Source organism: Callorhinus ursinus, unplaced genomic scaffold, assembly GCF_003265705.2.
Source record: "Callorhinus ursinus isolate GAN/ISIS: 27379988/994484 unplaced genomic scaffold, GSC_fseal_2.0 scaffold24, whole genome shotgun sequence".
NCBI classification, from domain to species: domain Eukaryota; kingdom Metazoa; phylum Chordata; class Mammalia; order Carnivora; family Otariidae; genus Callorhinus; species Callorhinus ursinus.
In genome coordinates this window covers 6141002-6157072 of record NW_027397086.1, presented here as the reverse complement: position 1 = coordinate 6157072, position 16071 = coordinate 6141002, and the positions used below count along the sequence as shown (strand labels likewise).

Sequence of the window (16071 nt, the reverse complement as noted above, 5' to 3'; positions counted from 1 at the left end):
CACGCACACACCAAGCACTTTTAAACTAACGGTTAAGCTTCTACCTCCAGGGTCTCACCTGAAATTTTCTGGGATCCTTTTCTGCGCTTCACTGCCTTAAGCAAGATTTCTTTCATGGTGACCTTTGTGTTGTCCACCTGAATAAGGGAGAATCCATGAGCAGCATTTCTGTAGGAAAAGACAAATATTAAATCATCACTAACATTCAACCAGAGGAATGTTATTGCAGTCTTCACTGTGTTTAATAGAGTGTACTGAGTGTACCTCAAAGTGCCAATTATTTAAAAACCGACTAACTTCTAATGAGAGAGAGAGAGAGAGAGAGGCATTCTGGTATAAATAGTTCTAAGTGAAAGAAAGGTCAGAGTTAGGGAATGTTTTTCTAATTTACCTCAAATTGAATCTAACTGGTCTGTGTGGGTCACTAGTACTGTGGGTTACTCATGTTGGCTCCCAAGCCAAATCCTGGAGCAAGGATTGACAATAGACTTGGCTTGTGTCAGTAGATGTCACTGCAGGCAGATACTACCATCACATTAAAGCTCATGGAGCCCTAGAGGAAAAATGTCACGGGGTGAGGATGGGGGGGAGGAGGAAGATGGAGGGGAACATACGATAGCCCAAATCAATTGAGAATAAGGAAAAAAAGGCTCTTCCTAACTGGCTAGTAAGTAAGTAAACAAATAAATTTTAAACGTACGGTCTGTATATACTTCAGTAGGAATGTTTTAATTTATTTAGTCCTAGAAGGTCAAACAAAATATGAAATCAAGTATAAATGATTACAACACAAAATACTGACACTACTTGTAAGCTTCTAGTCAGTCAAATTTGGAGGGAGTGGTTCATTTAGATAGGAAAAAACTGGTAGGGAACAAGTACCCTAAACACAGAAGCCCATCCCTGGGTGAGGTATAACTTCACGAAGACTGTTAATTGCAATAGCAAGTATCACAAATACTACTCACTATGCTCAGGCACCAGAACAAAACAGGCCAATTCCAAGCAGCTCATCTAACAAATGGGACCCAAGTTTCCAACTATGGAACATGGGAATTACCACAAGGAGTTTGGTCGCCTTCCCATTTCCTCATAAGAATCTCAAAGGAGAACACACAGCCAAAAAATATGGCAGAACTTCATACTGACAAGAAATCCGAAAGAAAAGCCAAGCCTCAAGCTAAGCCATGGAAAAGCTTCCCCATGGTAGGACAGGCTGAGAAGAGGCCTTAAACCTCTTTGGGACCTAGTTTGGACCCAACCAGGTGGCTGGCTTTCCACAGGGGCTGGGGGCCGATCTCAAAACCAAGGACCCAATTTGCTTCCCTAATACAAAGACATCTCCACACCCCTCCTCTCCATACGGCTTGCTGTTTAATCCTTGACATTCCATTTGTTAAAAAGCAAAAGCCGACGCTGGTCTAGCCAGCACGATCATCCATTTTAACTTGGTCAAGTTCTTGCTATTGAACAGCAGGCCTGAGAACTGTCAAGCTAATTTTACTGAACACTCTGTTACTGAATCATGCCTGAGCTCCAGCCATTCTTTACCTCAGAAGCTGGACCCCATCCCAGAACAATCTTTAAAAGTTTATTTTACTGATCAAAGCAAAATAAGAAATAGCTCTTTTTTAAAAAACTATATTTAAGGAGCGATGCAGTAAGTGATACTTTGGCAAGAGCACTGAAATGTAAAGTGCCTTGTGCATTTATAAACTTGGGGGTATTTGCTCTGGCACTAGGCCAGCGTGTGTTTGGAACAAATGCCAATCATCCACATTCAGGCTTGTCTTGCCCTGCTCTCTCCTCAGAAGTCAGTACGCGCTCCATCTGTGACAATATGTTGGGCAATGGGTGAATGGGGCCTAAAAGGGAACACTAGTTCTCGGGTACGCACGAACTAGTACTGGGCTAGATCTCACGAACTCCCATCTCCCTGGGTTCCACCTGAACTGTTTTAGATTTGAGTCTGCTTATAAATTGTTTACATTCTCTTCTAATCTGCTGGCTGACAGCATTATTTCAAACGAATACGTTTATCTTTTTTAGCAAAGGCAGACTAGAAGCTCAAAAGGAAGCCTTGCGTTTGGACTAACTTCCATAAGTTAAAAGTGTCCTTTTAAAAGATTTTTGAACAGAGGAAAATCCCTAGTCTGTATTTTTCTGTCATTTTACCAAAACGTACCTGGGTGACAAGGTTAAAGCAAGCAGAGGAAATCCCTGGCACTTATCATCCACAGGCATTACTGATAAATTGTGCGGTGGAGGAATAAAGGATTACCTTCTGTATTTTTTCATTACACTTTTCTTTTGTTACAGAATACATAAATCCATTGTGGCACAATGTAATATGTATCACCATGCTACACCTGCGGACGCTTCCGAGCGGCTGCCATGTCTGTGCAGTCAGGAATGATAAGTGAACCACCCGTGAATGTTAACGATAGTGATCATTCTGAGGTAACTCGGCTCTCCATCTTCCTTTACAGCCTCCGTGCTGAAGCCAGGGTAGCAAGGTTCAGGAGAGGAAAATGAAAACAACAGTGAAGGGAAGGGGCACGCACGGCGCTCAGAACATGCCTTCACGAGTGTGCGGTATCTTACTCTGGGGCTCCATTTCAGTAAAATCGTGCACATTAAAAGGAGAAGGAGGTTGTGACCCACGTACTGCACACTCAACCAGACCTAATGAAAGCTTCCTTAGGTCAGTCTCCCACTCCACTCGCTTCTCTCCCTCCAGACAAACACCAACTTTGGATCTTGCCCCAAGTCTACAGCACTTACGGGTGCACAGAATCGAAGTGGTTCCCAGAAGACATCTAGGTGCAACTGTTAAGTTATGCTCCCATTTAATAAATGGATATGGAGACTTGCTCCCACAATTTTCAGCTTGATTTCCAAACATTCTGGGTTTTATGCCTCATTTCTTTATATCCAGGAATTTTTACGGGCTTTCTAAAAAGTCTATTGAAATACATCTTTCAGAGCTGCTTTTTATTTAGTGCTGGGCACTGGGTGTGTGACCGAGGAGACACTGATCTCGGGGGAAATGCCGGCAGCAGGTAGGTAGGGCACTCGCTAGTCCTGCCTCCCTTTGGTGTGGCCCTGCATTCCAGTCTCTGAGGTGTGGCCTGTGCTGAGGGTGATTAGCCCTCAGACAGACAGGCCGATGGAGAGACAGATGGACTACAAACCCAGGGTCTCGGCTCAGAAACTGCTCGTCCTCCTGCTCCCCTCGTGGGCAGACAGCTTGTCTGCCACCACAGCAGGGCACTCGGGGGGGCCCTGAGCAAAGCAGCTGCCCTCCACAGCTCCTTGCGCTGCCTGTGCCGGGTCTAGGATGCAGAGCCACTTCAGAGCTGACTAAATGCCGCCCGGAGTGCTTCAGTCAATTCAAAGTTAGGTCCTGTCAAGTCTCGTAACCACTGAAAAACGTATGGGCATTTTAAAAAGAGATTACTCACTTGAGGAATTCAGCTCTGTCCCAGTGCAAAGCCACTCAGCTACCAAAGGGAAGTTTTTATACCCACATTAACCTAACACGATGAGCATTTCTCTGTTAAATATTAAACCAGAGGTGATGGGGCACAGGTCCTTATCTGAAAAGCTTAGAGTCTATTTATAGGGACAGCGCTGGAAGCAGAATCCAAGTTGGGAGGCAACATACTGGAGAGGAAAACACATGGACTGCGAGTTAAATATGCTTTGGTTCACATTCTGGTTCCATGGCTAACCAAAATGTTGCCTTAACATGTGGGAACCTCAGCTACATCCATGAAATAAGGAGGCCGCTTCCCTACAGAATTGTCAGAGAGGACACAACAGACAACGAATGCCAAGCACCTGGTGTTAAGGTTGACAAACAGTAAAAGGAGCTTAGAAATGTTAGTGCTCTTGGGTTCCCCTTGTCCTAAGTCATCACTCCAAGAGAAGAGGCCCCATTCACCCCCTCTCCCCTACCCCGTCAGCAGACATTGCTTAGTTGGGGGAATGGATTCCAGCCATTGCTTATAATTGGTAACACAGGGCCATTAAAATGTGCAATCTGCTGGACATGGTAGCAACAGTCAGGGGCACTACAAGCAAGCAACTTCTGGCCAAGGCATCAAGCCTCCTCTGAAGCTCATAGAAGAGCACTTAGGGCTCCATGTTCAAGGCTTTCATTTTTGAGAGAGTAAGCCAGAGAAGTGGGTACACTGCACCTCAGCTTAACTCACTGGCTTTGGATGGGGATGAGGGAAGTAAAAAATCATGGTAGTGGTGCAGAGAAATTCAGTGAGACTTATTAAGAGCTTTCTGAGCTGCACAGTACAAGTTATTATTCAACAATTACAACAGTAATAATAGCAACTACTATGCACTGAACGTTTACTATGTGCCAGGTGCTATGTTAAGCTTTTAAAATCTGTATTAACTCATTCAATCCTAAAACAGGTGCTATTATTATATCCATTTTACAGAATCCGAGGCTGGAGGCATTAGGGAATTTATCTGAAGTCACTCTATTAAAGATTGAAGATCTCAATTTTGAATTCAGAAATCAACAATATGGTCCCTAAACCAAGGAGCACAGTCCAGTGGGAGAGAAAGACAAAGAAGCAAACAAAGAATTATAGTGCTATGCGGTAAGTACAAAGATGGAAGCCAGCTCCGAGTGCTACCAAACACAGAGGCACTTAGCCGAGCCAGGGAAGGGGAAGGGGATCAGAGAGCTTCTTAATGGAGAAGTCTCAAAACACAGTGATCATTTAGCTCTATATCATGCTAAGAAAGATGGTGGTGACCAGAAGGCAGCAAAGCACAGCAAGCTCTAGAGTAGAACCTGCTGTGGAGTCCCAGCTCTACCTTCCTGGGATAAATGATACAATCTCTCTCTCTCTCTAGCTTCCAGTTTCCTCATCTACAAAATGGGGATAATTCTTAGAGTAGAAGATTATTGTGAGGGCTAAATATTTGTAGTTAACATAATACCTGTTATATAATAAATGCTTAATATAATAACCATGGCTTTTCTACGTACAAGGAAGTGATAAAAGATATGATGACAACTGTCAACATTTATTGAGCACTTAATCCTCCCAGAAAAGGTACGTGCTATTATCAGTCCCATTTTATGATGGAGGAAATTGAGCTTGGGCAAGGTTAGGACACCTGCCTGGAGTTACGCAGCTAAGTGTAGGAGCCAGGAGTTGAACCCAGGGCAGCCAGACACCAAAGCCTGAGTTTTAAACCTCTCTATAGCCCAGAAGGGAGCCTTGAGGACTTACGGGGAAGAAGAGACTTCCAGAGAGCACATCCTCCGTATAGGAACTACTGACCAATCTGCGGCAAAGGCTCAACTTCCACTGTAACATTCAGTTTGATTATAAATGCCCCAACTCTTAGACTAACCATATGAACTACAAGATCCCTCCCCCCTTTTTAAAAAGATTTTATTTATTTATTTGACAGAGAGACAGAGAGAGAGAGCACAAGCAGGGGGAGCAGCAGGCAGAGGGAGAGGGAGAGGCAGGCTCTTGGCGGAGCAGGGAGCCCGATGTGGGGCTCGATCCCAGGACTCCGGGATCAGGACCTGAACCATAAGGCAGATGCTTAACTGACTGAGCCACCCAGGTGCCCCACGAGATCCCTTTTTAAAAGCCCTTGGAGAATGTCATGGTTTCTTGAGCCACAGTCTCAGTTTGTGGAAGTGGGGAAAGGCTGCCAAGAGTAGCACTCGATTCTCCACTTCTGACCAGGTCATAACAGGGATGAAGACACACTCCTCCAGTTCCCGGCCTGCGCTGGTCCCAGTTCCATGCATGTTCATTCTCCAGCACTTCAAAGTAGAAAATGAAAATATATGAGCAAGAGAAAGCCTTGTAATAACTGCAGCATGCCTGCTTTAAAGCAAGTCCTTCGGGTATTACTTTATCCATAAAGAGAGTTTACACTAGTGTGAATGCCACATTTTGTTTCCCCCTGCACTGACAAAAATTTTTTTTTTAAAGATCAAAGCATATTGTGTGAGTATGTGATGTTTGACATTGGACAAAGTACTCTTTTTCAAAACAGACATTTTCCAAAAACATAACTCGCTAGACTAATGGGCAGTGAGAAGCCAAAATGACTGCCCTCCGCCTTCTCCTTGTGTATCTTTGCCAGAGTCCTTGGGACTTGCCAAATCCGGTCATGCCTGCTTAGCTTGCTCGACTGATTGTGCCAGAAAAGAAAATAAGACACAGATGTATTTGAGCTCTTTGAGATGCCAGTAAGAGAGACAGCTAATGGCTTCATTTCGACCCTCCCCTTCCAGCTGGGCACAGGTGGGGGATAATGAGGTCCCTCTCCCTAATCAAACTCAATTATTTACTACTCTATATAACCGCAAAGACATTCACATTCAGTTCAGAATATAAAACACACCGTGGGCTACTTCCAACCACTGCCACTGGGTATTTATAACAAACTCAAGTGGCTAACAGTTTGCCTTGGCAGGAGTTTAAGTGTGTAAAGTTTTGCAAACTGTTTCTGCTCAAATATGTCCTGCTGAAATGGGGTCCCAGGCGGGGTTCCATAACTGTCAGGTCAGTGAACTGCATAACATCTGAGAATGTATTCACCATGCAGTGCAGACAGGATCTGGAAATCAAATGCTTCGTTCTATTGCAACCTTCTGAGAAGCATCACAGTTTTTTCAACAGCAAGACTGACATTGTATTAATAAACATTACAAGCCACTAGCCTGACATGTACATAGCAGCAGCTGACAGACTCCAGCATAAGCTGAGGGGAGAACAGAGGAAATCAAAATGAGACATAGTAACTAAACATGGCCAAAGGGGGTGGATCATGAAACAAATCACATTAATGTCAGAAAGATGAGTCCTAAACTTTTAAGATATATAGCAACTAAAGCAACAATCTGGTATAATTTTTGGATACCAAAGTAAGTTGATGGCTATCTAAAATGTGTGCTTTTATTGTAGGAACAAAGCGTATCCTGGCACAGTTTCAACAGACATTCCAGTGAGCAAAACATACATATTTAGCTTGTCTGACCTTTAAATTCTTAGAAGTATGTAATTAATGCTTTCCATCTTTATTACTTGCTCCAATATTTCTGTCACTGTAAACAGACACAAAGAAAAATTTTCTCTTTTCTCTAGACAGTAGCTGTTGCCAAAAAGGAAATCAAGTCAGATTTACAAATACAAAATTAAACAGGCTGCATATGTTACATTTCCGTACATGAGGACAATCTGGACAATGAAAATGTTTGCTAATACAACAGAGTGAAAAGAAACAACACACAGTTGGTCTTCTATGACTCGAGCAAACAATAAATAAGATAATTTATACCCATATTGTCAGGCCTGGTTACAAAGAATACAGGCATCTTTTTTTTTTCCTTATCCTATTTTAGCTCTGCCCCTTACCAAACTGTATGACCTTGAGCAAGTAACTACCTGTCTCCGATCCTCAGCTCCTATATTATAAAAATGAATTTGTTATAAGGAATAAATGGGATAATGGCTACTAGGGGCACCAAACCGAGTGAGTGTGCAAAAATGCTCATTTCCTTTTTCCCCCCTCCTCTCCAGACCACAAAGCAGTATCACATAAGAGTAGGAGAGGCTTCAAACTGATGATATCCTTTCAAAAAGGTCTGGTCACGTGGGGTGTACTCTGGAGATCTTATCAAGAGGGTATACTAAAACTACCAACCCTTTTGAAAAGTCCTCATACAGCCAAGAGCAATGAATCTGCACACCTCTTAAAAAGCAGCTAACCTTTCCCTTTATACAGAGCCAAGAGAAGCCACAGCAGTCTCTGGGAACTCTTTGGGCCACAATGCCCAAGGCAGCCCGGCTACTGGTGGAAGACCCTGTACCGACTACCCAGTGGTCCCCTTCCCAAACAGCAAATTCCTAGATGGATTCTACTTGCTCTGCTCTGCAGCTGTTGGTTAGAAACATTCCTTCCCCATATCTACCTGATATAACAAACATTTTAAGTAAAACACATGTATAGGAGGGCAGTTTACCTGTTCTTACTGACTTCTGATTTAGGGGGATTCTGTCCATTTTACTGGTTTGGACTTTTCTTCTCTTTCTAAAACCCTTCTTCTGGACTCCAGAGTAGGATCTCGGTGTGAAATGTTAATGGCAACACATCTAATGACACCATCACAGTTGCTGTTGTCAGTGCCATTTGTAAACTCAATTCAGTTCCACACGTTCTAATTGAATTGGCCCTGTACTGGGGAATGGGAGACGAGGGACAGAGCAGGCTCCTCCCCCTGTGCACTCCAAGATCTCATCCTCCCTCGTCCTACCCACGTCTAAAGGCCCAGCACACCTTGGCTTGGTCACTGCTGGCAAGGAACACTTCTTTAGATATTGGGAACCAGCTGAGATCCAGCTATTTAGTTTTGGGAGCCAACCAGACTCCCCCATACTTCTGCCTCCTACTTAACCAGACACCCCCATACTTCTGCCTCCTACTTCTCCCCTTCCACACTCCTAATAGCCAAACAACTTCAATGCTTAGGCTCAGAGCAGGTAGCAGTCAGCAAGTTAGAGACTCCTGTTTATATATACATTGGGTCTGTCCAAAATCAATCATGAACAATGGGTATCTTAGAAATCCACTCGCCTGTCTGCTAAAGGAGAGAGTTTCCCTTAGAGCGCTCCTAATTTGCAAGTTGTTAGCATAATCCATTCTCCCTCCCCAAACAACTCTGTGTCTGGGAGTTCCCTGGGACCAAGGGCCTGGGAAGAGAAGGCTGGTCCCACAGACTCAGTAAGAACATCAGAAGTCACCCAGCTTCACATCCTTCTCCACAGAACACTTCCCCAACTGGGGACTCATTTAAGTTAACTAGCTCCTCTTTTTAAATTTTTTTTTTTCACAGAGACAGCACCCACGCACATGAGAGCGGGAGTGGGAGAGGTGGAGCAGCAGAGGAAGAGGGAGGAGTAAGAGAATCCCAAGCAGGCTCCACACCTAGGATGTCGCCTGAGGAGGGGCTCAATCTCACACGACCCCCGAGATCATGACCTCAGCCAAAATCAAGAGTTGGATGCTCAACGGACTGAGCCACACCCAGGCGGCCCCTCCTCTTTTTAAACATACATAATTCTATAACTTAAAAAGTCACTACCTTGAATGATGGAACAAAGTGAAAGTTTAAATTTTCTATTGTAGGAAGAAACATAGCTCTATGTTCTAATTTTTCTAGGATGGACATGTGTTCATTATGTAATAAATAACCCAAAGAAGAGTTAAACCCCATACACACCTTAGTGTAAATTATTCAGGCCAATAAATCTCTCACAGAAATAACAAAAATAGCAACTATGTAACACTGCCTACATACCAGGGTCTGAGCTGACATCTTCCTAATAGCATTTCCTACCTTAGGTTCAACAGCCCCCAGGATCAACAGATGAATTCACAGGCTAAGTTTTAGAATTTAAAAGTTTTGCTTTTAGTTTAATGAAAATCATGAAAACACACACACACACACACACACACACACATCATAAACATATGATGTATATTTAGAAAAGCAAAATTATATATGGATTATATATATATAATAACTTATATAAGCAACAGATTGATACATAGAGATGTAGGCCACTCCTAGACTTCCATGTTCCCCATTCCCTACCCAGCTAGAGGAGCCCTGAATCACTGCTTAGAGGAGAAATACCCAGGAGAGCAACCAGACCCTCATCAGATGGATCTAAACAGGACATAAACTTACTAGAATAAGCCAGGGTCAACAAATCTACCCCATGCCCATTCACTGATGTATTGCTGTCTGTGGCTACTTTCTTACTACTACGGCAGAGTTGAGTTACAGAGATGTATGGCCCACAAGCCTAAAATATTTACTACTTGGCCCTTCATAGAAGAAGTCTGCCAACTTGCTGGATAAGCTGGTGAGATTTGGGGGTTCTGTGTTCCAGCAGCTAGAGTTATTTAATATCACTAATAGATTCAGTAAAAGCCAAATGACATCACTGCAAGTTGCATGCAAAGACAGTTCGTTGAACAGAGAAAAGTGAGGGGAGAAGTGGGCACAAGGCTCTCTCTATGGAACTCGTTTGAACTCTGAAGAATTCATGCTCTGAGTGCCCAAGTCACACTGTGCGCAGCTATCGATCAAGCAGAGAACCCACCTATGTACAGACCAACTGACAACAGCAGAAGGTAGGGTGACCAATTATCCTGGTTCACCAGGGGCTGAGGGGGATGCTCCTGGGTATAGGACTTTGAATTTCAAAACAGGGAAAGTCCTGGGCAAACTGACATAAATTGGTTATCGTTTACTTTTCCAGTAAAGCACATTTAAAACTTGGGGGAAGGATGCACTATAAATCAACTGGCTCATTAAAATAATGGACTAGTAGTTAAAAATACACTCACTGTTTAAAAGGACAAATATTAATATGGTAGTCAATGTTTCACATGAAAATCAAAAAACTCAAGTTGACAAGTAAAACATTTAACACCCATTAAATCCAACATCAGTGACTTTAATCAGAGCAGAACATCATCTGTTGCGTTTAAGTTAATTTGTATTTTATTAATGTTATAGTTTTATTTGTATTTAATTTGTAATTTTGTTTGGATTGCATAAAGACATGGAATTTATAGCTAGAATTTTTAAGTGTATTTAAGTAACTTTATAATAAAACAAATTTAGGCAAACATTGAGGCTTCAGGAGAATTAATTTTCCTTTAAAAGAGGTCTATACATTACTTACATTTAAGAACATTCCTCATGACAATTCCACGAGGTAGTTATTATTCCCCTCATTTTACAGATATATATCTGTAAATATACATACATATTTACAGATATATACAGATATAGCATGACTACGGTCATGTAGCAAGTTGCCAGTGAAACTGAAACTTGAACCCAGGTTAGCTGAAGTTCAAAGTCTGTGCAGCCTCGCCTGGAGTGGGGAAAGATGGTATATGGGAGATGTGAGGGGTGAGGTGGGTGGTGTGAGGGCCACAGAAAGCGAGAAGGCAAGCTGGGGGCTTCATGGTATTCAAAAAGCAGGAACAAGGAGCTAGGTGGGCTCAGAAAGTGAAGTAGGAGAGGAAGTTTGGTCAGGGGTCCTCCAATGCAGCCCAAAGACACCTGAAGATTCATCCATTCCTTCTCTCTACAAAGCCCTGCTGGCTGCCAAGGATATAGAGATAAATAAGACCATGTGCACCCTCTCTCCAAGGAGTTTATAGTCTTGCTACTATCTCTTAAAGGATGTCTGCCCGTAAGAGGGCTGATTTGAAGTCTACAGATCTCCAATGTCCTGCCAATGTGTACCCCTACCCCCACCCCTACCCCTAACTCAGCAGTTGTCCCAATAACTTTTCAGTCCAGTGGAGCAATGTCTACCCACACTCTGCCCCTCTCTGCTAGAAAACAGAAAGGAGGGAAGAAGAAAAATGCAGAAGCAGCAGAGTTCTATTCAGTTCATTCAAGAAATATTTGTGGTGTACCTACCACAGTAATGGATCTATGCTGGGTGTTGTGGGGCATAAATGATCCAGTTCTTGCCCTCAAAGGGTTTCTAGTCATAACAACAATAACTGCAATAAACGCTCAGACAATGCTTACCTAATCTAGGCACTGTTCTAAATGCTTTACATATATCAACTCATTGAATCCTCATCATGGCTCTATAAGGTAGGTATTATTATTATCCTCATTTGGGCCACAAAAAAGTTAAGCAATTCATCCAAGATTACACACACACACGAGTGAGGGTAAGATCAGGAATGGCACCCAAGCATTCTGGCTCCAGAGGCCCCCATGCTCTTACCTACTACACTATAATATATAGTAGCTGAATGTTGGCCTTAAGATAGTGGAATTTAATTGATTGATGAGACCACCACTAGATTCCCCACCACCATCCCAACCCTCAGCAGGGTGTTGCAAAGAGCATGGACTTTGCAGTCATGCATGGGGGCAAATCCAGGCCTGAGAGCAATACTTGTCAGCCTCAGTTTTCATGTCTCTAAAATGGTCATAATAAAAACCAGGCTATTTTCAGATTAAATGGCATAACACATACACAACTTTCAATCCATAAATACTAATTCACTGCTTATTGTCAAAACCTAGCTCCCTCTTCCTGGTTCAGTTCAGTGTCTTCCCGGACACCCCCTGCCCATCCTCCTCTGGGAGAGAGATGCAGGGAAGAAAGTGGTTAATGCAGAAAAGGACCAACAGCTTTACTTATTTTGCTGGGACTTCACTCTCTGAAACTTTGGACACATCCCTGGTGACTCCTGAAGGTCTGCTCTGTCCTGCATTTGCAGGAGAGGCTTTTCTAACTTAGAATATAGACCAGCAAGGTGAACAGAAGGTTGCTGAAGCAAGAAAATACACGTGGGGCAAATGGTCAGTAATCTGTACTATTTCATCAGACAACTGAGAAAAAGAAGAAACAGAAAATTTATTGACTTTTTTTTTCCTAAATGCTCACACATAAAGATTTTACTTTACATCGTGTTTTCAGAAACACTCCAGACATGTTGAATAAGCTCTCTTGAACTTTAAAATAGAAAAAGTATCGACTGGGGTGTGTGTGTTTGGGATTCGAAGTGCAGGGATGGGAGTAATTCAGGAAGAAATAAGAGTATTCAGTTCAAAGCCGTTGTTGTTACTCTCTGCCTTTCTTCCTCTTTCTCCTCCCAGTCTCCAAAGCTGGGGTTCATACGGAGACCCTGTTGGGGTTCATACGGAGACCCTGCATAGACTTTAGAGGCTTCTCCCGGGAAGGTATATCCTGCCTACTGCTGGCCCCATTCTGTTGAAAACCAATGATTTAAAAGCTCTTGCTTTAAAAAGGACATTTAGTTCAAAAGAATGTGATGGTCATATGTTAATATTTATACAGTAAAAATTATGCACTAATGAGAACAACTCCCTTAGTCATTTATAAACAAACAAAAATGCAAGTGGAGACTACTGAAATACCCCTGTATACATCTTTTAAAGTAAAAAGAAAAAAAGTCCTAATGATACTTTGTGACGGTAAGACTTTGAAAAGATACTTTTATGAATTCTATTGGTAGCACTGTAAATTGGAACATCCTTCAGAAGGCTACATGTCAATACAAAGTGAAAGTCTAAAGATGGTTTTACTCTGACCGATACTACTACCCAAAGGAAACTGTCCAAAGGAAGTTATTCAGAAGAAATAAAAGGGATATGGATAAGGACTATTATTATAGAATCACTTATTAAAACCAAAGCAAGAAAACAATCTAAACATCCCACGGTAGGCTTCCGAGGCAGCCTGGACCTTTTTCTGTTGTACTGCTCATCACATTTTAATGATGTGACAAACCGTCTCCCTACTAGATAGTAAGCCCCATGAGCACAGGGTTGCTCTAGATTCTTGGCACATTATAAATGTAGATTATAGGAACTAAGAACAGATATCAGATATTTGTAATTTTAAGTAAAAATAACACAATAGTTACACTAGAATGGGAACTGTAATATATATACATGGAAATGATACGAAAATGAAAATAGTTATGTTAGGAAGGAGGAATTATTGCATAAGTTTTCAATTACTTTCAACATTCTTCAGTGTCATTGTTTTAGCCCCTCTGAAACATTAAAAAAGGGAAAATATTTACTGTTACATATACCAAACAAGACTTCATAGTAGGGATGAAACAGTAAGTACAAAAACTTGGAGTCATCGCCCCCAGCTCCCCCTTCCCCCCAATACTCAGGTATTCTTTCTTTGTTCAAGGGTAGAAAGACACAAAATACTCCTATATCATAGGCGGCATAATCCTCTTTTCAGTAAAAATCTGAAACAAAGGCAATATGTTTTATTTTATTTTTTTAAAGATTTTATTTATTTATTTGACAGAGAGAGAGAGACAGCGAGAGAGGGAACACAAGCAGGGGGAGTGGGAGAGGGAGAAGCAGGCTTCCCACAGAGCAGGGAGCCCGATGCGGGGCTCGATCCCAGGACACTGGGATCATGACCTGAGCCGAAGGCGGACGCTTAATGACTGAGCCACCCAGGAGCCCCTAGGCACCCCTAAAGGCAATATGTTTTAAAGAGACAAGGGAAAAGTCCTCTAAAGCAATCCCTCCTGTGGATAGTGAATTTGCTGGTTACCAACAGCAGGGGGTGCCAAAAGGATCACTATCGTTCCCAGGAGAGGGTCCAGGAGAGGGCCAGTCTCAGTACAGGTTAGCAAAGCTTAAGCTGTGCTTAGAAAACGCCACAGGCTTTCCTCTAACAACTGGGACCTCTGGGTAAAACTCACTCTAGAGACTTGAGTCTATATTTTTATTTTCTTTTTTTTTAAAGATTTTATTTATTCATGAGAGACAGAGGAGGAGAGAGAGAGAGCGGGAGAGAGAGAGAGAGAAGCACAGGGAGAAGCAGGCTCACCAAGGAGCAGGGAGCCCGATGCGGGACTCGATCCCAGGACCCTGGGATCGTGACCTGAGCCGAAGGCAGACGCTTAACCATCTGAGCCACCCAGGCGCCCTATATTTTTATTTTCATTAACTTCTGATATTTAGCATTTCCTTGAACTATAAATGTAGTCAACAAATCACAGTAGTATTAGTAGTACTGGTAACTCTGTCATGAACAGAAAAAACAGATGACACAGGACATTACAGGTGTTGCAGACTTCTCAAATATCATTTATACTCATCACTACTTTGAAGCGAGAGACTTCAGGAGTTAGACCGGCTGCTAGATCTTGGTATTTAAAAAGTCATACATATTACTGTATCACAGATTTGTTTAATAATTTCCAAAGTATTTAAATATAATGGAATTCTTTTATATTCTTGTGGATTTTATTTTTTGCCTTTACAAACACTTTTTTCTGGTAAGGGCTTATAATTTATAGGTTTTACCAGACTGCCAAAAACACAGGAAAATTTATCCCTTATCAGTCTAAGGGAAGGCAACTGAGAGGAAAAATCAAATTTGATTTGAAGAAAGTTGGAGAAGAAAAGAAGTATTTTAAGTCACAAGACAAAAGTGGCTGCAAATGCACATTTTCATATACTTTGGAGTCCATGAAGAGAAAGAGGGAAACCCAGAATTTTTGCTTCACAGGCTCCAAAGTACCCCGCCCAGTATGTCCAAAGACCTGGTTCACAGATATTATGTTCAGAGATCTACCTAATGCAATTTGTTACTGCAAAGCAGTCTGCATTTAATCCAGGTGCAGAAGCATGAAATATAATGCAAATGGTGTCCCCAGTATCTCCCTGGAAGAAGTCACTACAGATGGACATTCAGATACCCAGTATCATTCATATGATGAGCAAAACCAAAAACAAGTCCAAAATCCTAGAAGGCAGAGATGAGATACTGAGATCTGTAAAAGGTCAATACTCACATTCGAACAAAGAGTGACTCTTTGGATGTCAGACCAGGAGATGAATACTTTTCAACCAGGGCCAAAGTACTGAAGCCGAACTTATGAATGGGCTCGTTGGAATCCAGTGGGGGGAAGTCTGTGTCAACCTCCCCATCATCCTCAGCAATATGCAGGCAGTAGGCACTGACATTGTCACTAAAAAGAAAACCAAAAAGGTGAGTGAATACCAAGATGAAGGAGGGATAAGGAGACTAGAGGCTATGGTATACAGCAAGCAAACTGGGACACTGCTGTTTTTTGTTTTTTGTTTTTTGTTTTACCCGAAAGCCTGGTGATACGGTTAGATTTCCCCCAAATCCTACTTCATTTGATAAAGAGAAAACATGGCAATACAAAGGGGGAGAAAAACAATGTGAAATGAGGGCCTTTCCAGCACTGTATTCTTTCAACAAATATTTACTGAGCATCTGTTATAGATAAGATGCAGAACTTAACCCCTTAAATCAAAGACGATATTTAGTATTATCCCTCAAGGAAGCTTACAGTATAACAAGGGGAAAAAGTAAGTACCACTTTTTAGTTAACTAAATATAAGTATACATAAAATAAATATCATAAAAGAGACACAAACAAAACTATAAAGGAGAAAAAATTATTGGTGCAGGGGAGGAATCAGAG

At 42.1% G+C, this 16071-nt stretch overlaps 1 protein-coding gene across 7 annotated transcripts in view; it reads right to left on the bottom strand.

The window, feature by feature from the left end:
• The window catches only part of MAPKAP1 (MAPK associated protein 1), a 231990-nt gene that overhangs the window by 92861 nt on the left and 123058 nt on the right, over positions 1–16071 (bottom strand). For all 7 annotated transcript variants that reach the window (XM_025888054.2, XM_025888053.2, XM_073905740.1 and 4 more), the window contains 2 exons: positions 15412–15588; positions 59–168 (listed from right to left, as the gene is read on the bottom strand). In XM_025888054.2, coding sequence (XP_025743839.1) covers positions 59–168; positions 15412–15588 — 287 coding nt within the window. The remainder of the gene's footprint in view (positions 1–58; positions 169–15411; positions 15589–16071) is intronic.